The sequence below is a fragment of the Chlorocebus sabaeus genome, chromosome 25 (genome assembly GCF_047675955.1).
Source record: "Chlorocebus sabaeus isolate Y175 chromosome 25, mChlSab1.0.hap1, whole genome shotgun sequence".
Classification (NCBI taxonomy): domain Eukaryota; kingdom Metazoa; phylum Chordata; class Mammalia; order Primates; family Cercopithecidae; genus Chlorocebus; species Chlorocebus sabaeus.
Window position 1 is genome coordinate 64,264,837 of NC_132928.1, and position 23,646 is coordinate 64,288,482.

Below are 23,646 nucleotides of genomic sequence, written 5' to 3' on the forward strand. Positions count from 1 at the left end.
AGTTCTCTAATCTCAGCTCTTACCTCTCTTTTCTTTGCCCCATCTTTGCCACAGCCACACTGCACTCTACTATTTGTCCAAAATGCTGGTCCTACTTCTACCTCAGGGCTTCTGTTCCTGCTGTTTTCTCTGCCTAGAACGCTCTTCCCACAGATATTGGTAAGGCTAATTCCTTATCAGCTCCTTCAGATCTTTGCTTTAACATCAGTTATCCAGGGAAAATTATAACTCCCACAGACCTGGCACTTCTCATCCTCCTTTACTCCTTCATTTTCATCCATTGCACTCATCTGACATTTCGTTGGTACCTATTTGTTTTCTATCAAATGTAAACTCCAAGGTCAAGGATTTTCCCCTAGTGTGTTTACTGTTATATTCCTAGAACCTGGAGTAGTACCTCAATATTAGCAGCTAGAATCATGGGCGCCCAATAAACATTTGTTGTTTATATGAATAAAACCCCTTCCTTAAATAATCAATCATTTAGGTTCCCCAATTACCTTTTTCACTATTTACTAATTATAAGGATCTTTGTGTCCCTTTGTGGGAGGTGCTATGAAAGTCATATTTCTCCCAGTTGTGCCTATAAATTAGTTGGTCATGAGCTTTAAGTTGTTTCCTGGTTGGTGAAGCTGTTGTATGGGTTTTGCCTACGCTTTTTCTCTCTGCCCATCTCATGCAGTTTGGGAAAGGAATATTTTTCTTCATGGAGGTAAGGTACTGACCTGTTCTTGGAGGGATTCAGCCCATGACTGAAGTCTAGATAACAATACATTTCAACGACAATAACAATGACTAGGTTTTTTTCCAGGGTAGCTCTCGTTGGTACAGTGCAATGGAGGTTGATGCCAGTGTGTATGGCTCCCTGTTCACAGTGGAAAGACGTGCAGGGCTCAGAGAGGCACTCGTGTTTGAGTGACAGAGAAGTCTCTTCTTCCTGGATGACTGGGGCAGTGTCTACAAGCCTTTTGAAAGGGAACTCCACAGGAACTCCTCTTCCTCTTCCTTTGCCAAAAGACAAAAGGCTCCCTGCCCTTGTGCCTGGCTCTAGGTAATCTGCCAGTCACTGAATGATAGAGGCAGGTATTTCTCTTGGAACCAGCAAGAGACGCCTCTGGCCTTATCTTTTGACTTGGAGGAACAGGTCTGCAACTTCCTATTTTTGCAATTGTAACTTGGAACCTGAAGGTCCCAAGCAAGGAAGGGGTGGACTCCTGGGGCTTCTTTTCCTTTTTTTTTTTTTTTTTTGAGATGGAGTCTCACACTGTCACCCAGGCTTGAGTGCAGTGGCACGATCTCGACTCACTGCAAGCTCCACCCCCCGGGTTCCCGCCATTCTCCTGCCTCAGCCTCCTGAGTAGCTGGGACTACAGGCGCCCACCAACACGCTCAGCTAATTTTTTTGTATTTTTAGAGGGAGTCAAGAAGTAGACGGAGTTTCACCGTGTTAGCCAGGATGGTCTCGATCTCCTGACTTTGTGATCTGCCTGCTTTGGCCTCCCAAAGTGCTGGGATTACAGGCGTGAGCCACCGCACTTGGGCTTCCTTTTTTATTTCGAGACAGAGTATTGCTCTGTCTCCCAAGCTGGAGTAGAGTGGCTTGAACATGGCTCACTGCAGCCTCGACCTCCTGGGCTCAAGTAATCCTCCCACCTCAGCTTCTCAAGTAGCTGGGACTACAGGCACACATGACCACACCTGGCTAATTTTTAAATTTTTTTTATTGAGACGGGGTCTCCCCAAGTTGCCCAGGCTGGTCTCAATCTCTTGGGTTCAAGCGATCCTCCTGCTTCAGCCTCCTAAAGTGCTGGGATTGTAGGCATGAGCCACCGCACTAGACCTGCTTTTCCTATATCAGCATTCCGTTTAGTTTCACCTTATAAGATCTGAGAGTGCACTGCCGCAGCAAAATGCAGACATCCCTCAAAGGTCGTGCTCTCTTGAAGACTTCCTCTGGTTGAGGACACCCTAACTTGTCATTATTTATTTCCATGGTTGGGAGGGGCTATCATTAAAAATTCCTCCCCAAACTTCTGGCTGTAGCATGCTGTGTGGATCGCTAGTCTAAGGCAGCATGTATGTGTGTGTGTGTGTGCGCGCGTGCGTGTGTGTGAGCATATGCATGCTTTATGCATGTCTGTACACATAACTTGTCACTGTGATTTTAAACCAAGAATCCTGTTTCACAGAGATTTTTGTGGTTCTTTAGCTACTCATGTCTATCCCTCTTCTTTTATCTTCTGAATGGAGCTGGGTATGGGGAGCAGAGCCATATGAAAGGCATCCAAGATGAAAATTATATTGCAGACTTGCATATGAGTTTTGTGGTTGGGGTGTTGGTGGGGGCTGTGTGCAGGCTGCCACCATTCCTCCTGGGTTTTCTATTTTTACCCAGTCCCTCCTTGCTTGTTTCAGCATAAGTCACAAAGTTGATCCTCTCCTGGGTTAGACTCATCCGGGATTGTTGATCTCAGTCTGGGTTTTCTTTCAAGTATTGGAGGGGAAACTCTTGCCTTTCCTTTCTAGGTAAAATATTTCAATATAATTGATAACCTTCTTCATTCAGCACTACCATATCAGGAGCTTGTGTTGATAATGGTGGTAGTATTACCTTGTAGTCACACAGAGTTTTTAATTTGCAAAATACCATCCTACCATTTGATGAGGACAACCCCCAAAGCTAAGTTAGGCAGTGATATAATGGCAGTCTTGATTTAAATCCTGACACCCCCAAATACTAGCTGTGTAAAATTGAGCAAATTATTTAAACCTTCCTAAGTCTTTGTTTTCTTATCTGGAAAATGGGAATGAAATAGATTGCTAGATCGCAGATGAGGGACATGATCTGATTTAGGTAGTAGGATAACCCTGAGTGCTGTGCTGAAGATCAGCATAGCAGGTGACAAGAGGAAGCAAATGGTCCATTGAGGAGGTAACCCAGGGAAGATATGGTGGAGGCAGGACTATAGTGGGAGCTGTGAGATAACGAGAAATGACTATCCTGGCTATTCTTTGAGGATGGAGCAGAAATTGCTTGTTGGCACATTGGATATGAGATGTGGAGGATAAAGAAGTCAAGAATGAGTCCACAATGTTTGTCTTGAGCAACAGGTAAGATGTAGGTACCATCCATCAATGGAAATGGAGAGGTTGTAGTTGGAGCAGATTTGAGCCAGGGTGAGGTGGGTGGGAAAAGATCAGGAATTTTATTTTGGTTTTGTTACATTTGATACTGTGATTAGAAATCCAAGTGAAGATGTTGAGTAGGTAGTTGGGTATACAAGTTTGATTTAAAAGAGCAAGCTGGGGTGGAGATAGAAATGTCAAAATCATTTAGCAAATGTATGATATTTAAAGTAATGGGACTGGCTCAGGTCAATAAGGGGAGTGAGTGTAGATAAAGAAAACTAAACATTTCATGGTCAGGGAGATGAAGAGAAACTGGTAAGGGAGAACAAAGCAGGAGTGACCAGTGAGGTGGGAGGAAAATCAGGAGTGAGCAGTCCTGAAAGTCAAATGACTGATGATATCCAAGCCTGCTGACGGGCTTAGTATGGTGAGGACTAAACACTATGGAGGGCATTAGTGACCTTTTCAAGACAGTTTTGTTAGAAAGGGTGGGATAAGTACCTGATTGGATTCGTCTAAAAAGAGAGGAACTGGAGATAGTAAATAGAAGTAATTTAAACAATTTTTTTTTCTACAAAGGTCATCAGATAAATGAAAAGGTAGCTGGTAGAGGAAATGGAATCAAGAGAAGGGTATTTTTTTCCAAAATGGGAGAAACAAGAAAAAAAATTGTAAAACATATTTGCAAAGAGGAAGAATATATGATGTAGTTTTTGAGTAAGCATGAAGTGACAAACTTTAGCACTTAAGTGGAAGAGTTAGCCCTAGATAGCAGTGTAGGACATTCAAGACATCAGGTGGGAAGAGGATATCCCTTTAGCAAGTCAATATGAAGAGATTAGAGCAGGACTGCTTTTGGCATCATATAATTCTGTCTTGACTAATTTAATCAAAGAGAGCTTTAATTTTTCTCACTAAGAGGGAGTCAAGAAGTAGGAAGTCCGACGAAGGTGTAACTGCTCAAGGAAATTTTCAAGAATTCAGGCTTCTTTCTTCTTTCTCTGCATTCTTAACAGGTAGCTTTCATTCTCTTAGTCCCAAGATAGCTGTTTTATCTCTAAGTATTGCATTTTAATTCCAGGCAGAAAAAAAGGGTAAAGGGTAAAGAGGAAAATGTATGCACCAGCTGAGATTGTCTCATTTTATTGAGAAAACAGTAGATTTTCTAGAGCTTTTCTCACCAATAGAATCCATGTACTACCTCACATGGCTACCCCTAACTGCAAGGGAGACTGGTGAGAGTTTCACTTGGGAACATAATCACCTATATTTTGGTTAGAGAAGGTAGAGCATAAATAATGATTGTGTCTTTCAGTTAAAAAAAATCATTTTTTTATTTTTAAAAAAGTATGATAAAATACGCCTAACATGAAATTTATCATCTCAACCATTATTAAGTGTACAGTTCAGTGGCATTAAGTACATTCATACTGTTGTGCTACTATCACCACTCTCTATCCACATACATCTTTTTATCTTGCAAACTAAAACTCTATGCTCATTAAATAGTACCTCTTCATTTTCTTTTCCTGGAAGCAACTGTTCTACTTTCATCTCACTGAATTTGACTACTCTAGGAACTTCCTAAGTACCATCATACTGTATTTGTCTTTTGCAAATGTCTTATTTCACTTATCATAATATCCTCATTATGTCGTAGTGTATGTTAGAATTTTCTTCCTTTTTAAGGCTGAATAATATTTCATTGTAGGCGTATACCACATTTTGTTTATCTGTTCATCTGTCAGTGACACCTGAGCTGCTTTCACCTCTTGGCTACTGTGCATAATGCTGCTGTGAACTTGGGCATACAAACATCTCCTTGAGTCCTTGTTTTCAATCATTTTGGCTATATATGCAGAAGTGGATTGCTAGATCACATGGTAATTCTATTTTTAATTTTTTGAGGAACCTCCATACTATATTCCACAACACTGCACCATTTTACATTTCCACTGACAATGCACAAGAGTTCCAATTTCTCTACACCCAACACCTGTTACTTTCTTATCTCTTTGAGAGTAGCCATCATAAAGGGTATGGTGCCTTCCAGTTTTTAGTGGGTGGAAGGAGAGTTGAAATGGAAGGATAGGGAGAGGGTTGAAGAATAAAAAGGGTTAAAAAATTGAAGGATACAAACATTTTTAAAAATCAAGAAACAGACCTGGCATGGTGGCTCAAGCCTGTAATCCCAGCACTTTGGGAGGCCGAGATGGGTGGATTACGAGGTCAGGAGATCGAGACCATCCTGGCTAACATGGTGAAACCCCATCTCTACTTAAAAATACAAAAAAAAAACAAAAAAAAACAAAAAAACACAAACTAGCCAGGCGAGGTGGTGGGCGCCTGTAGTTCCAGCTACTTGGGAGGCTGAGGCAGGAGAATGGCGTAAACCCGGAAGGCAGAACTTACAGTGAGCTGAGATCTGGCCACTGCACTCTAACCCAGGCGACAGAGCAAGACTCTGTCTAAAAAAAAAAAAAAAAAAAAAAAAATCAAGAAACAAGAACTATGTCACTTCCACTGGATCAGACTTTATTGAAACTTCCGTAGAGTTCTCAAGACACCTGAAGTCTAACATGAAAGGAAGACAACATAGTTCTGTGATAAAGAGGCTGCTTTGGGGTTTCAGGACCCCGAGCTTCTGTACACAGGCTCCATTACTGCTGGATTTTGGAGTGTGCTTAATGTGCCACATTCTGCTGTTATGCCAGTTTTGTCCTCTGAAAAATGAGCGTAATTGAATAAGATCATAGAATCTGACCCCCTTTTCAATTATTTCAGAGCTAAGATGTTTATACAAGATTGCATGTGCTTTGAGATCGTAGAACTAAAGGCATTCTGAAAATTCAAATAATCCAGATATATTTTCCACCCATCAGTTAGAAAGGGAAAGCCTCATAGCAGCTCCCTGTGGTTTTTATGCCACAGGGAGATTTTTACTCAGATTGTCAGTGGATGCTTTTCTTTTCTTGTTTGTCTCCCCTACAAGACTGGGTGACCCTTGAGAACAGGAGTCATGTATAAGTAGGAGGAAGATCATCATAACTGTCAGTGTTTTGAACATTGTTATATGCTAGGCAGTGCACCAGATGATTTGGGAACGTAATCATTTGTTTTCAGAATACATTTAGTTCCTAATATAGTACTGCTGGAAACAGTTGATTCTAGGAGCTCTTCAGTTGTGACACTATGGCTTTAAAAAATTTTTTTTTGGACATATAGCACAATGGTAATAATAAGTGAAAAGTGATGTTGACCAAAGCAAACAGGATTCATGGAGAGTTTGATGTGGCCCCCTGTTAGTATCCCAGAATCTTTCCCATCAAAACACCGTCAGTAAAACCCTTGTCCTTCCTATTATCACACACATACACACACACACGCATACACACACACAGCCCAGGAAACATACATTCTTTGCAAGAGTGTACATTGTATTGGCCACGTGCCATCCAGCCAAGCCAAAAATTGTGGAACAATAGGAATCTGTGCCCAGAATATCAGCTAAAAATACCTCATTTGTCCTGCTCCGTTGTTTGCTGGATATGTTTAAGAGTGTCCCAGGAGGCTAATGAGGATGAAGGGAAAGGAAAACTGACATTTTCAAAGGAAACCAAACCTTAACTCCCTAAAAGGAAAACATATATTTTCCATATGTCTGTTTTATGTTTCTTGCCATTTGTGCCTGTCTGTGTGACAATATGCAAAGTCTATAAGTTGTGCCACCTTGGCTTGAGTTATTGAAATACACACTTTCACCACAATCTTTTGTCCTAGGGCTTGACTCATAGATACTTTTCAGGTTTCAACAAAGAAGAAGAGGGGAGGAAAAGAAAGCTTCTGAGTGGGAGAGACTCACTGTCCCACACACAGCGCACTCATTCATCTTGTCTGACATTGTCTCCTCATTTAGTTGTTCAGAACACTGCTTAAGAGCCTGGAGGAGTACCTTTTCATCTCTCACTGGGCCATGTTATAATCTCTTTAGTTTCCTGATCATTGACTAAGTCTCAAGCTCTGTCTGGTCCTCTCAGCAATCATAGCTTTCTTTGTGGTCTGGGGTAGATTATTGCCTCTTTATTGGCCTTGGTTTCTTTCAATTTGTAATATGAGGAAAGAGGTTGACTGGTCTCTTGGTGAACAGGAAGTCAGATAGCCAGGGAAGCAAGGCAAGGATAGGGATGTCTCAATACATGTCCACACAATAGTCAGCAGCCTCTGTAAGAAGCAGTCATCTGAGAACCAAAATGATGTGGGGAAAGGGTCTGTTTCAAATATTTGCCAGATAATGTCAGCATTAACCAAATAGCAACTATTGGCTCTGGTTGGCTAAACATGGAGCTGACAACTTCCTGAACATATGCTGGGTGTTAGGCAATGAATTTGTGTGTGGGTCAACACTCGTGGCTGGTGTCAATATTGACCTTGGGTTAGGGTAGACCATAGCCATATCTGCCTGAATGAGATGTACCCTCAGTTTCCTCTCAAGTGTTTGGTCTTTCATATTTGTTTGTTGGTGTCTTCTCCAGTAATATATGAAAGGCTGGTTGAAGTTTGATTTTATTTGGTATAATAATGAGGGACAGAGCCTTGAGATACATGTAAAGTTTTGTTTTTGGCTCAGTTGACTGTCTTGAAATAAATTATCTTACATAAATATTTACATGGGCAGATATGGTAAACTGATTTTAATAAAGGCAGTTAATGAGTACCACTTATCGAGAGCAACTAGTATGTGTCAGATACTTAAAATACACTATTTTACTTAATCTCCAAAATATCTTATAAGGTTGTTATGATCTCATTTTTAGAGATAAAGAAGCTGAGGCTCCAAGACAGTTTGTAACTTGATCAAGTTCTTAATCAAGGTTTGAATCCAGGTTTTATCAGATGTCAAAAGCTGTCCTCTTCCCACAATGTCTTGCTGAGTCTGGAATGGACACTTTGTGAGAACAAGAAAAGCAGTTAGTCTACCATTTCAAGGTAGAAACCACCCATTGCCAGCAACATTTGTGATAGATGAAAAACCATGTGCATTACCCTGCCCTTCTTGGTGAGATCAGTGCCTCCCGGAGCCTCTGGGACGTGCAGACATCATACTTAGCAGTTCTCGCTCCCACTCGTTCATCCCATTGTATGGTCCTCCTTATAGCTCCCCAGGAGCTGCAGGCAGACAGAGACCCTGATTGGCTCTGCCAGCCACTTATTGTTTCCCATTTTCTCACCACTGCAGAGTCTTGAGACTGTCTCCTATAGAAGATCCTGCCACTCTATTGTCCATGCAGACTTTCCCACCGCCCCAGGACCATGTGCTCAGTTGCTTATTGTGGTGTTGTTGGCTCAGCCTCAAGGACAGAGACCTTGAGCCAGCTGACAAGGTTGCTTGTGTCACTACTTCTAAGGCCACAAGCCATGCTTTTGGTTCTCAATACTTTTGAATACTCTTCTCTCACCATCTCTCCTTCAGTTTAGCCACATGGTCTCCCAGACTCCCAGCAGCAGATTTTCCAGCAGACAGTTTTGGCTTATGGCCAATCCCTGTGTCTGCCTGGATGACCTCAGTTACCAAGTCAACATGGCACTGAATGAATGCTGCTATGCTGCCCCCTGGTGGAGAGGTGGAAACTGAATGATACACAGATTCCTGCCTTGTTAAAGAGCCCCAAACCCTCTCTTACTTTCTAAACCAGAAGGTTCATATATCTTATCAAAACTCATATCGGTGGTGCCTGGAGAAAGACAGCTGATCTGTAGTAGACTACTGTCCAAAGCTACAGATGGCTGTGATTTCTTATTTTGGTGGGGCAAACGCAGTACGCTACAGTTGGCTCAAACTGGCATCAGGGTTTTTCATGGATTTGCTTTGTCCTCCATCCTTCTACTTGTTTGTCTATGGTATGGAGGCTTTAAGAAGCTCTCTTTAAGGTCTGCAGGACTTTGGGATGAGGTTAATGAAGATCTTAGCCTCTTTCTGGGTGGATTTCCTCAGGTTTTCCTGGGTCCAACCTTGTCCCCATTGGCTACATTTCTGCCTATATCTTGAAAAGAATGACCCGACTTACCAGGCTCCCCAGGGAATAGGGTTCCAGCAAGATTTGTCCTGTTTCCCAATCTCTTTGGAGTCACAGTAGACTCTTGGCTGGTGGTGTTGGGTCAGAGTGTCCCCACACACTATTTGTTCCTAACCCACACCCATAGAGGGTAGGCCTCTTTCAGAAATCCCTTTGGGTATTTTGGGGTCCACGAGCTGAGTAGCCTCAAGGGATCAACTTTCTTTTTTAACTCCTGCCTTTCACCTACCTACATGTCTGCAGTGGAGTCTCAGGACCTTCTACAAAACCATGGGCCTGTCTTGTGACTCTCTCATGAGCTGAGGCTGCCATCTTAACTGCTTGATCTTTCTACATGTTTCTCCTATGAAGACAGTGCTAAAGAGCATGTGGGAGAGAAATACAAAACAGGACCCCTGTGTTCACCATCCCAGAGTGTCTCTCTCTTACGGAGAGAACTGAAATATGGTCAGATTCTCTTTGAGTTCATAAAATGGTTCTATTTACCCCTATCCCACAAATTTAGTTAGATAATGGATAAAAAGAATATCACACTTTCTAGCACTGAGTGGGTATTCAATAAAGAGTAATTCTTTTTTTCCTGTCCTCCACAAGCCCCCTTCCTTTGCAGAAATATGATTTTTGGAGTTGAAATATATTCTAACAATGAAGACACAGGTGTTCAGAATGGTAGGGTGATTTTCCTAAGATTACACAACAGGCATCGAAATCCAGGAGTCCCTAGAGTGTCTCGGTTGGTTGTCATCTTGTGTGGAGACTAATGTCTGCAGTACAGGAGTGTGCTTTGCATCCCGAAGTTCGGTGCTTCTTTGTTGATTGTCATAGACTTGTCTGCTAGTAGTTTCTCAGGCATCAACCCTTCATGTCTGCTTTTGAAACCTTCTTGTCTCCTTGGTTACAGAGGAGGCTTCTCAACTCCTGTAATAAAAACTTGAAATATAAAAATGGGAGTAAGAAATTATCCAGCCTAGTGGGTTTCCAATGTGCCTTAGGAGCAAAATGTTGTCTTCCAGTGATACTCTTGTATTAATAGAATAGATATCATGTCTTTTGGCTTTAGCTGTTTTATATTTATATATATTTGAATGATATGTTTCTGGAGAAGATTTTGTTCAAGAATTGCCATAGCAAGGCAGTGGCATGTTAAAACATTATCTGGAGACCTGAATTTAGATGTGAACGAAGTGGGTTTCTCTGGTTGAAAGTGTGTGGAGACCTAGGAAACAGAGTCATCCTTCCTCCTCAGCCTCTAAGTTCTAGACAACTCTGATCTAGAACAGAACATTTCCATTGAGAAATGGATGATAAGATAACCAAGATTCAGGGAAAGATGGTGGCTTTTCTGAGGCATCTTGGAAAAGACAGCACTTTTGAGCCCAGATTTCTCATTCCAAGTCCTGTGTTCTTTCCCCGACACCTCACCTAGGGCAGGATGACTGAGTTTTTTTTTTTTTTTTTTTTTTTTTTTTTTTTTTGAGACGGAGTCTCACTCTGTCGCCCAGGCTGGAGTGCAGTGGCGTGATCCCTGCTCACTGCAAGCTCCGCCTCCTGGGTTTACGCCATTCTCCCGCCTCAGCCTCCAGAGTAGCTGGGACTACAGGCGCCCGCCACCTCGCCCGGCTAGTTTTTTGTATTTTTTTAGTAGAGACGGGGTTTCACCGTGTTAGCCAGGATGGTCTCGATCTCCTGACCTCGTGATCCGCCCATCTCGGCCTCCCAAAGTGCTGGGATTACAGGCTTGAGCCACCGCGCCCGGCGGATGACTGAGTTTGGTTACAAGAAACACTGCTTCAGTTTGATGATCTTGGCCCATGTTGGAGAGAGGGTGAGAGGCCCATGGCTTGGTGTAAGGAGCATGTTCTGCCTGCACCGTGAGCAGTGTGTCTCCTTGGTTCATCTTCTGGGTCAGCACTATGCTCTGGAGATGCAGTCATGCACATGTCAAAGCAGGGAGGAGTCAGTGGAAGGGCTCATGCTGTGGAAGAAGTGTTCTCTTAGAATGGAACTCTTTAACTCTTTTTTTTTTTTGAGACGGAGTTTTGCTCTTTCTCTCTTGTTGCCCAGGCTGGAATGCAATGGTGTGATCTCAGCTCACCGCAACCTCCGCCTCCCGGGTTCAAGAGATTCTCCTGCCTCAGCCTCCTGAGTAGCTGGGATTACAGGCGTGAACCACCATGCCTGGCTAATTTTGTATTTTTAGTAGAGACGGGGTTTCATCATGTTGGCCACGCTGGTCTCGACCTCCCAACCTCAGGTGATCTGCCTGCCTTGGCCTCCCAAAGTGCTGGGATTACAGGCGTGAGCCACCGCACCCGACCAGAACTCACAAAATTCTTAAGTAACAACCATGTTTGAGGCAAGAAAGAAAAATCCACAAGGGTCAAATGATAAAGGCACAAAAAAATTGTGCTACACCTTATAGGTCACAAAGTACTCCATGTACATTTAATCCTCATTAGTCCAGAAATGAAGACATCATTATTACCTTTTACATCAAAGAAAACTGAGGCAGCAAGTGATGAAGTGGTGTTCTCCCAGTCATGCTGCCTGGAAGTGGCAGAGCCTAAGAACCCAGGCTCTCTCACCAAAACTGAAAGTTATGCATCTTATAGCTTGCAGCTATACAAGAAGAGATGTCAGCAAGGCATTGAATAGCATATCGGCCAACCTCTATTTTCCCGCTTGGCAGAGTGAGTGGAAAAGGGAGAGTGAGAGGAGGTACAGGGAGAAAGAGGAAAAGAAGAGAAAGTATAAGACAAAAGATTCTGTGACCTTTAGTTTAAGCTAAGTGAAGGTCTCTCCTTTGTGCTATTCCCAGCTATTTCTCTCTGCATATCCCAAACACATCCTACTGAGGTCATATATTTAGAGTCTGCTGCCTTCCAGAGAATGTGAACTCCCTAAGGAGAGGGACAGCCTTATTTATCACGGCATCCCCAGAGCCTTCCCCACAGAGAGTGATCAATAGAGGAAGAACAGCACTGAGTGCTTAGTCTCTGCAACAAGTACTGCACTGGATGCTTTTCCAAGAGGTAGATACTGTTATTCCCATTTTACAGGTGAGGGAATTAAATGCAAAGAAGAGATAAGGAATCAATTGAAGAGCCTTCAGGGGCAGGACAATTTATAACATCAAGGAAAGCTGGGTGGTGTTATGTATGCCTTGATGAGCTGGACATCTCTGGAAGCCTTGTCCAGCTGGCCAGGGCACAGCCAGGCTGCCAGGCTATGAACCCACAGTGAGGTCTCATTAGCATTCAGTGGGGGAAGTAACCATGGGGGATGCCATCCAGAGCATTAGGAAGAGACAAGCTGTGTTTTAATTATGACCTGGACTTCTGAACAAACCCTTTTCTCTGCTTGTCTGAGCCTTAGAGAAAACAACTTGTGGGAGGTGTACAGTCGGCAGCTGGGTCCACAGCGGTAGCCGTACAGCTGCGTACACATCTGGCACACAGGTGGTGGACCACAGGCACCTTTTCTCCTTGAATTGTTCTGGGGTTAGTGAAGGTAATAGGAGTCAAGGTAGTAAGGCGAGGTTGATCTGGTTTGAACCCAGAAAGGGAGGGAAAAACAGAAGGAGAGAAGAAAAAAACAGGACTGCCCTGCTCTTCCTGGTCTATAATCCCCAGTGACCATGACCATTTCAGGATTTGAGCCCAGACAACTCCTGCCACTTCCTCTAGCCACTCCTGAGTCAACATGGTGGGCTTTCTTTGTTGAGCTCACTCCAACCCTCCCTTCTCCAGCTTGGGGGAAATTTTTGGAGTGGGGGATGAAATTAAGAAGGCAAGAAAAAGAGGAGGAGATTAGCGGGGTGGAAGTTAGACAAGCACAGATGCTACCACCTGCTGTTGCAGCTTCTCAAGTGCTTGTTGACTCCCTGGGAGCATTTGCCTTGAGTCTGTTTAACAGTTAATTCCAGGGGAAGGGGAGGAGAAGGAGGGCTTGGGGACAAAGGGCCTTTGACCAGCTCCTGGAAAAGCATTGATTAGTTTGCTCAGGTTGGCAAACAGCAACCGGGGACTTGGGGCCCAGGGATGAAATGGGTGGATTTTCTGCCCAATGACAGTATCCAGCATAGGGGAGAGGGAGTCAAGGCAAATAGTCAAAGGGCTGATGTGCCAGAGGTTTAGATATAGAGAGAAAAACTGCACTGGGTAAGAGGGCAGGGGAAGGGCAGTTGGAACCTGGAGTTCCAGGCTCTACCATAACTGTTAGTGATAAACGAGCCATTCCAACCCCTTGGACTGTCCCCCAGTTTCACTTCCTTGCTGAAACTGAGAGGCAGAGGAGAGGCATATCGAGATAGGTTATTCTGAGGTGCTTCTGATGGCCAAGGGCAGGGAGGACTGGTGTGGTGCTTCAAGGCCTTTGTTGAAAGTAAGATAGCACATGCACTTCCAATCCTGCAGCCTGGCCTCTGTCCCAGGAGGCTGTTTCCTGAGAGGTGGCTTCATCATCTTTTCCAAGCCTTGCCTTCCTTCACTCAAAGAATTTGAATGGCCCTCTTTTTTGTGTCAACCTGTGAGTAATGCCTCCCTGGGAACTTCTCCTTAACTTCCCCTTCATTCCACCCTCAAAACTCTTGCCTTCTTCCAGGAAGCTTCCAAGGTAAATACACAGTGCACATGTATTGACTTAGAATCATAAACCAGCACAATTTAGAGTTGGGAGGTGATTAAATATTATAATTACATATACGATAGCTTTATGCCATTCTATTTTATATTCATGGGACATTGCTTTATATTGTTCTTATATTCTGTTCCCTAAAGGTAAATCCGTAAGGTTAGACATGATTTATCTATTCATTTATGTGTTTGTTTACTGTCTCTCCCACTAGAATGTGTGCTACATGAGGTCAAGGATTTGTCTGTCTTGTATCCTTTTGTGCCTACAACAATGCCTACCACATAACAGACACTCAGTATGTACTTGTTTATGTACATGAATGCTGTTTGGATGGTGGTTTCTTTTCCTCCTCTCCCTGTAAAGACACAGAGTGTGGTATATTGCCGGGTGCATAGTGGATGCTTCTGAATGAATGAAAGAATGAATGAAATGAATAAATGATTGAATGAGTACATGAATGAGATTTTGAGTGAATGAATTGGCAACGCTTAGGCCATCATGGTAGTTGGCCTGCCTATATGAAATGCTCTTCAGTTGTTCATGTTTTCTTAGCTCCTGCCAGGGTGGGGCTCATCAGCAGAGCACGGTGGCCTCAGCTCCCTGGATAGGCTCTGAGTCAGCTCATATCTAGCTTTATAAAGAGGAGAGTGGTGTGGAGTTTTATCTGCTCTCTCTGGCCATTCTGTGCCCCCTTGACATTCTCTCCTGTACACCATCTGACCTTTCCATATCTACTGACCCCTCTGGCATGTGGGGATAAACAGAGCGTTTTTGAAAGTATTTTCCCCTCTATTTTGCTATTACTTTAAAAAAGAAAAAAAAAACTCTTTATTTTGGAAATAGTAAAATGAATGTTATAGTGAATGAATCCCAGAGATATTCTTAGGGTATATTGTCTCTGTGCTTATGCCAAAGTTTTGACAAATGCAATTATGTTATCATCAAGCAATTTAAAAAAGAAAAAGGAAACAGAGGGATCTGCTTCAAATTTTAGTTTTCTCATAGGTTACCCTGAATTGTTATTTCTCTGGAGCGACAAGGAAGAGAAGAGAGGCATCTTTATTGGATATCTATTATGTGTCAGCTCATATGCTAGGCTGTTTATATATATTATGTTATTTCAGAAAGGGTGAACAAATTAGATCCACGAGTCAAATAAAATCAACTTTTATTGAGCACCCACCATATGTGAGTGTATATAAATATTCCATAGGCCTTGTTCTTAAAATAGGAGTTGTTGACAAGATAAGTTATAAACATGGGAAAAGTAAAATAATAAGGCAAGAGTAAGATAATATTTTGAGCCAGCAATTGCTGGTAGAATTTTTGTAGCTGGAGGAGACTGGCCTAACATCTTAACAACAGACAGATAAAAGGAGATATGAAGGGGCAGGCTAAACAACCTGCCCAAGATTTTGCAGGGTTATGTGTAGAGCTGGCAGCAGAGCACAGGCCTCCAGTGCCCACCACTTTTCATATTGTAGTTCTGAGACATCTCTGGAGAACTGTGGAATGACCCACAGAGATAGTTCCTGGTATCATCATTCAAAGGAGGGGCAGTCACTTCAGGCTGGGGGCCACAGATCAGGGCAGGATTCAAGAAGATGGAAGCTGCTGTGTCCTGCAGGGTGGTTTGAGTTCAGATAAATTAAACAGGAAAACATCATTTCTAGGACGGGGAAATGACATAAACAGTCCCAGAGGTAGGAAATGAGTAATTTTGTATATTGGAGTCTTTGCATTATCGTTACCTGCCAGCTCTGACCACTAGGAGCCTGGGAGCCATGCCCCATGCTTTCCTATCTCCCAGCTGTAGGCTCTGCCCCCTTCTTTCTGTCTTACCTCTGCTGCATGAGTCCTGACCCTGATAATTCCTCAGCCGCTCACTCATCTCGCTACCTCTGTTTCTTTTCCACTTTTCATATAGCCAGGAGCTCCTTTTCCAGAACTTGGATATTACCATGTTAAAAAACCATTCAAGCCTAGTGAGGTGGCTCATGCCTGTAATCCCAGCACTTTGGGAGGCCGAGGTGGGAGCACCACTTGAGGTCAGGAGTTCAAGACCAGACTGACCAACATGGTGAAACCCCATCTCTACTAAAAATACAAAAATTAGCTGGGCGTGGTGGTGTGCGCCTGTAATCCCAGCTACTCAGGAGGCTGAGGCAGGAGAATCGCTTGAACCCAAGAGGCGGACATTGCAGTGAGCCGAGATCACGCCACTGCACTCCAGCTTGGGTGACAAAGCAAGACGCTGTCTCAAAAAAAAAAAAAAAAAAAAAAAAGCCATTCAATACTCCCGATTGCTGGTCAGATGATGTCCAGCTCCCTACTGTGTGATTGAGTCATGACTTAACCTCACCTGCCACCTTCTTGGAGGTACCTGCCTCTAACTTGGTGGAGTGCACCCTACAACCTGGGCATCCTTGCCTGTTCATGGCTCCAGGCCTTTACACAGGCTGTTCCCTCCCCTGGGAATGTCCCTCCCCCCACCCCTTTGTGCCTGCCAGCCTGCCTTCCTTCCTGTCTTTTGTTTGATTTAGATTTATTGAATACATACTAAATGCACCCCCCACTCACTCCCTGCAGGTTAGTTATTTCCCGCTCTGTACTCCCACAGCCCTCTACTTGAATTATTTGGATATGTCTGTCTCTTCCATTGGCCTGAACTCAATTCTGAGGGGGATTTTCCTTTATTCATCTTCACATCACTAGCACTGACGGCTTTTGGCTTGGCATATATAGTAGATACTCTAACTGTTTTGTTGAAAATAAATGAAAGAAGAGTTAAGTCTTGAGAGATAGGCTGAATCTATTGAATATCAGGCTGGGAAGTTGGGATGCCATTTTTCAAAAACTGGATTACACATCTAAGCTCTTACACATCTCAAGAGCTTGTTAAGAATTCACATTCTGGGGCACATCCTTTTACACTCTCACAGGAGTGGGCCTGGACAATTTTGTTATTGTTACTGCTGATTGAAATAATTTAAATAATAAGCTTCCCTAGGGATTCTGAACAGCCTGCCTGGTGCCAGTCTGTAGACTAACCTTTGAAAGCACTGTGTCATGAACCACAGCAAATACATTCTGGGCATTAACTCGGATACTCTTCTTTTTTTTTTAATCTTTAATTTTATTTTAGGGTCTGGGGTACATGTGCAGGTTTGTTACATAGATAAATATGTGCCATGATGGTTTGCTGCATTTATCAGCCCATCACCTCGGTATTAAGCCCAGTATGCATTAGCTGTTTTTCCTAATGCTCTCCCTCCCCCCACCCCATCCCCTGACAGGCCCCAGAGTGTGTTTTCCCCTCCCTGTATCCATGTGTTCTCACTGTTCAGCTCCCACTTATAAGTGAGAACATGCGGTATTTGGTTTTCTTTTCCTGCAATGGTTTGCTGAGGATAATGGCTTCCAGCTCCAATCATGTCCCTGAAAAGGACATGGTCTTGTTCCTTTTTATGGCTGCATAGTATTTCATGGTGTATATGTACCACATTTCCTTTATCCAGTCAGACACCCTTCTTCAGCCTTTGAGTGACTCAACTGCATGCTTCAATTCAATCTCCTTAAGGAATAAATAACCTGGATTTAAAATACATTTCATTCTAACATTCATATCCTAGTTCTTGAAGTTCCTTTTGCTGTTGACTTCAGGGGAGACCCATAGGGAATAAATAACCTGGATTTAAAGTACATTCCATTCTAACATTCATATCCCAGTTCTTGAAACTCCTTTTGCTGTTGACTTCAGGTGAGACCCAGGACCAAGCCAGATTTTACTCATGGTGCATGTACTTCCTTTCTTCCTGCTGCCAGGCTGTTTGCTGTTAAATGTGGGGGCTGCTTCGAGGCCATCGCTCCCAATGAGTTTGTTATGCGGGCCCAGAAGAGTGTATACCACCTGAGCTGCTTCTGCTGCTGTGTCTGCGAGCGACAGCTTCAGAAGGGTGACGAGTTTGTTCTGAAGGAGGGGCAGCTGCTCTGCAAAGGGGACTATGAGAAGGAGCGAGAGCTGCTCAGCCTGGTGAGCCCAGCAGCCTCAGACTCAGGTGAGTGCCAGGCGGCGGGCAGGGCTGCGGTGGGGTGGGTAGAATGGAGTTGGGTGGCTGTCTGCATTGTTTCTTCCCTAGAGGGCCAGCCTCCAGGGCAGCCTAGCTCCGTGGCAAGGCAGTTCTGTGTATTCCAGGAACTTTCTTTGTAGGCTCAGAGTAATCTCTCATCAGTCAGCGATTACCATGACAATGGTGCATAACAAATTACCCTCAAATTCCATGGCATACAACCATAAACACTTCACACACACACACACACACACACACACACACGTGTCTGGGTTAACTGGAGTTAACTGGACTTTGCTTCAGGCTTCCAGTTAGCTGGAGTCTGCTGATCTCAGCTGAGCTTAGCTCCAGGCTGTAGACAAGGTTTAGGAATACTCTGTGCCATTCATTCCAGGATCCAGGTTTGAGGAGCAGCAGCTGCAGGGCATGATCTTCAGAGAGTGGTAAAAGTGCAAGAAGGCATGCCCAACCACAGAGCACATTTCAAGCTTCTGCACACATCATGTCTGCTAATATTCCATTGGCCAAAGCAAATGGCAATATCAAATCCAAAGTCAAGAGGAGAAGAAATACACTCCATGCACCACAAACCCCTGCCCAGGTATAGATACATAATACTTTTAAAGAGAATGATGGATTGGAAGCAATAATTCAGTCTACCACAATCCTAAGCTTTTGTTTCCTCATTTGTCAAGTGGGAAAGATGGAATCTATCTAAGGCTTGGCAGGTCACATAAAGAAAGGCACTAGAATGATTTTGTTCTTTCTCCTCATCAGCCACTTGACCCTCCCTCTTATTGCCTTGAGGGTTGGCGAAAGAGAGAAGACAGGAGAGGTTCAAAGATTTTACAGGGCAGGCTTCACAAGGCCAGACAAATTACATCAAATTAACACTGACTACATTCAACATGAAATGCCTTTTTGGAGTGTTGGTCCACACAGCTCCAGCATTCCTCTTATCCATAGGAATCTGTGAGATCCAATTAGGTAACATCTATGTGACCTTACTAGTTCTTGCCATTGCCAATTCCAGTCCATTTCCAAGCCCCTTGTAACCTCACTCTATCCATCTCTTTGGCCTGTTTGGGAGGTTCTGATCACTCCCACCCTTCACTCCAGCCTTACTAGGCCCTAGCACCTGTCAGTGTGTCTCACCCACTCTCAAATCTTAAAAGTCTATTCCTTCTCTGCCTCTTTCCCTCTCTCTTTGGTCCTGCTAGCTTATCCTTTAAGCTTCCCTCTAAAGGCAACTTTATCGGGAAGGTCTCGTAATCCCTCATGCTGGGTGAGTTTACCTTTAACTTCTGCTACTGGGATATTTACTTCATTGTAGTTACATGTTTGGTTGTTTCTTATTCTTTTCAGAGTGATAAACTCTGTGAAGGACAGTGTGTGTCTTATTTACCACTGTATTCCCAGGCCTAGCACAGGCATGGAGCACTGAGGGTGCCTGATAAACTCTTTGTTAAAGAGTGAATAAACACATAAGAAAAAAGCATCAGGCTGGGCGCGGTGGCTCAAACCTGTAATCCCAGCACTTTGGGAGGCCGAGACGGGCGGATCACGAGGTCAGGAGATCGAGACCATTCTGGCTAACATGGTGAAACCCCGTCTCTACTAAAAAATACAAAAAAAAATACTAGCCACGCGAGGTGGCGGGCGCCTGTAGTCCCAGCTACTCAGGAGGCTGAGGCAGAATGGCGTAAACCTGGGAGGCGGAGCTTGCAGTGAGCTGAGATCCGGCCACTGCACTCCAGCCTGGGCAACAGAGCAAGACTCCGTCTCAAAAAAAAAAAAAAAAAGAAAGAAAGAAAAGAAAAAAGCATCATGGCATGGTGCTTAAGTGCAGAAGCTTTGGAGACAGACAGATGGGGTGCCTTAGCCAGGTTTTATCACTATATCTCTGTGACTTTGGGCAAATTTTGGAACCTCTCTAAGCCTCAATCTCCACAGCTATAAAATGGTGATGATCACACCTACTAACAGGTTTATTGTTGGAGAATGAGACAGAATGCATATAAAAAGCCTGGCGTTCAATAAATGAGGGTGCTTGACATCCACTAGACAGTGTTAGCATCTTTGTAGCAGCCGTGTTCTGCTCTCTTTGGTTCTTGCCTGGCCTTGCTTGCAGCCTTAAGAAAGCTGACATCAGGAAAGCCCCAACTTCTACTGGTGTTATTGGCCTTAGGTTTTCCTGGATTTATTATTTCGATTTAAGGGAAATTTCTCCTTGCCAGGAACACTGGCACCAACTTATGGAGTATCTTCTTCAGGGGCAGTTGGGCCCATTCTAATGGGTATACCACTTGGTATTAAAAGGTCAACTTATCCTGTCATTTTCCTCCAGGTATCTTGCTGTGTCCACCCTCTTAGACTTCCTCCCTAGAATCCTGTAGAATTTCTAATTTCCCAAGGGCTTAGGTGTTACGGTGATCAGAATACCAGCATGACCATAGAAAGATGTGTACTACCCTCCCCTCCTACCTCATCAATATTACTTTGAATGAATGGGGAGTGCTATCTCTTGAGTAGTTTTACTCTTTGTTAGATCTAATAATTAGAATGACATACTAGCATTTCCTGTGTTAAATCAAAAATTACTTCCCTGTACCTTTCTATCTACGGTGTAAACACTCAATAATTTTGTTGAATAATTAAATGAATGAATTATAATTCTGTTCTCTGAAACTGGAAAAAATAGGTCTGATCGAATCATTTGAAGACAACAATTATGTCCTTATTCAGTCTTGACTTCTCTATCCTAAACATACATAATCCCTTCATTTGATATGGGTTTCTCACATAGAAAGCCATATGATATGCTTTCTCACATAGAAATAAATGCTGCGGTCTAGCCTTTCCTGATAAACATTTGTTTGGAGGCTTAATCACTAAGTTATTCAGTAGTCCCTGTGTCAACGGTTTACAGATTTTACTTCACTACAAAATCAATAAGAGGCCTTAGTGGATTGGCTCCACACCCCTACCTCTGCAAAAAAAAAAAAAAAAAAAAAAAAGGCAATAGCAAAAGCTTATCTGATCTAAGCAACATTTACAGATTAATAAAATTATAATGCTCAGTACCAGGGAACTGCAACAGATTCACTTTCTGATCACATTTTCAGCAATACATTCAGTTATGGAAATTTCTCTTTGAGGCTGATATTGACATATTGGAGCTTTCCGGTTTATTCATTCAGTACACATATCTTGAGTGCTTGTATTATGCCAGGCACAGAGTCAGAATATGAATGACAAGAATGATGTGGGGATGGGGAGGTCTCAAAAGCATATCAAATGAAGGAATTGTGTATGTTTAGGATAGAGAAGTCAAGACTGAATAAGGACATAATTGTCTTCAAATGATTCGATCAGACCTATTTTTTCCAGTTTCAGAGAACAGAATTATAATTCATTCATTTAATTATTCAACAAAATTATTGAGTGTTTACACCGTAGATAGAAAGGTACAGGGAAGTAATTTTTGATTTAACACAGGAAATGCTAGTATGTCATTCTAATTATTAGATCTAACAAAGAGTAAAACTACTCAAGAGACAGCACTCCCCATTCATTGAAAGTAATATTGATGAGGTGGGAGGGGAGGGTAGTTCTAGAAGACCTCTGTTATCCCTTTCAACTCTAAAAACCTGTAATTATTTTTGTAGTTTTAAATGAAGTGACATTAAAGTCTCAACCAGAATCAAATATCTTACCTGGACTACTCATTTTGTCAATTATATCAATGCTGCTTGTCTTGTATCATAAATTTTTTTGTGTGCCAAAGCTTGCCTCTTTACTGAGAGGACAAACTTCTAGAGAACAGGGTTGTAGCTTTTGGTTCCTTTGTTCCTTTAACAAAGCTTAGTATGATGTCAAGAGAAGAGTAAGCGATCAAGAAGTACCTAATTAGTTGAATTAAATCTTCATGGAATGAAGTCCACATCATTGTTAACAGAAAGCAGACAACTTTAGGATCTGCCCCAGTACAAATACAGTTCCTCCTCTAGTTTCTGTCTTGAGTACCATACATATATATTATAGGTGTTTGATAAGTGTTTGTTCAGTGAATGATTGATCTAATATCTTTAACCTTTTTATCAATGACTTGGATGAGGACACAGAAGGCAGGTTTATTTGGTTTACAGATGACACAAACCTGGCAAGGAAGGCTGGTGTGGCAGTGGATACTCTCAATGTTCAAAAAGATTTTGACAAGCTAGCAGAACTGCACAAAGACAGCAAGATGAAATCTAACCATCGTCTCCCAAAATTCAATTGTAATTGTATGAAATGGTGCCTGTTTTGAGCGAATTCCACGTGGGGTTATAGTTGGCAATAAACCCAACAGGAGCCAAAAAGACATATGCTGCATTAATAGAACTACAGTGTCCCTAATGTGTAACTATAGTTTCAGTATTTTTTTTTTTTTGCCCTGGTCAGAGCACATTTAGAATATGTGGGCTAATTTTAAATGATACATTTGAGGAGGTCATTGACTAACCAGAGAGAAACTTGAGGAGAGTAATTAGCTTGTTAAATCATAAATAATTAAAGAGACTCGGTGTATTAAGTAAAAATAAGGCCAAGCAACATGTGAGAGTTACTCCTAAGGTTGCTGACCCATGTCGGGGAAGAAATGACAGATTTTGGTTCAACATAGGGTAGAACTGTGTCTGACAAAGGATCAGACTGGATTGCCTTTATGGGAAATAAACTGGTTGTCCCTTAACATTTTAGTTACAGTTGGTGGAAGACTGTATCAATGACCTCTAGGGTGGCTTACATCTAGGATTCTAGAGGGAGGAAGGAGGGAGGGGGGCAAAGGTTGAAAAACTAACTCTTGGGTACTGTGCTTATTACTTGGGTGATCAGATCACTTGTACCCCATACCTCAGCATCATGCAGTATACCCATGTAAAAAACCTGCACATGTATGCCCTGCATCTAAAACAGAAGTTGGAATTATTATTATGTTTTAAATGTATAGTTCTGTGATGCTGACTGATCTTACACAAAAGCATGATGGGATACCAAACTCAGGACACCTGCAACTGCTGTGTGCCCTTTTCTGGTGTGAGCAAGCCTTTTTGTCCTGGTCCCTGCTTTCCTGATGGCCTTGAAGCAGCCTCCCAGGCAGATGAATGGAATTTGTAGCCAGAGTCAGATGATTTTTTTTTTTTTTGACACTGGGCAACTTGGATGCCCAAGGTCTCCAGGAGAGACCCCTCAACATTTACAAACTTCTATATAAGTCTCTAGAAGTGGTTTTCTCCTTCACCAGAGAATCACGGGCTCTTGAGATTGGCAGGCACTTTGGAGTTTATCCAGTCCAAGTTCACATCAGATACTTATCCAGCCTCTACTTGAGCACTTCCTATCATGGGGAGTTGAAGAGATAGAGGGGAAAAATACCAAACTGCTTTTTCTCCTCTCTACTCTCCACTCCACATAACACTTCTGACACCAGCCGTGTAGGGGTTTTCCCCATATAGCAAGCAATTCTCCAGTGGACACCAGCTGGGTATCCCTTAATTCAATTTAATTCTGACGCTGTCTACCTAGAGGTAACATCAGATCCCATAGGTTAAGAGCTTGATCCCACAAGACTGCCAGGCCCCACACCACTTAAGAGGCCAATCAATCACAAGTAGTAGGTTGTCAGCTATATTTCTAACTCACTGGCTATAAATTGGGGATCCTAGGACCTCATCTTCAGGTTCACTAAATTTTCTAGA

At 42.9% G+C, this 23,646-nt stretch overlaps 1 protein-coding gene across 1 annotated transcript in view; it reads left to right on the plus strand.

The window, feature by feature from the left end:
- LMX1A (LIM homeobox transcription factor 1 alpha) overlaps positions 1-23,646 on the plus strand; it is a 154,240-nt gene that overhangs the window by 88,351 nt on the left and 42,243 nt on the right. Inside the window, exon 3 of the mRNA XM_007989701.3 lies at positions 17,664-17,896. Coding sequence (XP_007987892.1) covers positions 17,664-17,896 — 233 coding nt within the window. The remainder of the gene's footprint in view (positions 1-17,663; positions 17,897-23,646) is intronic.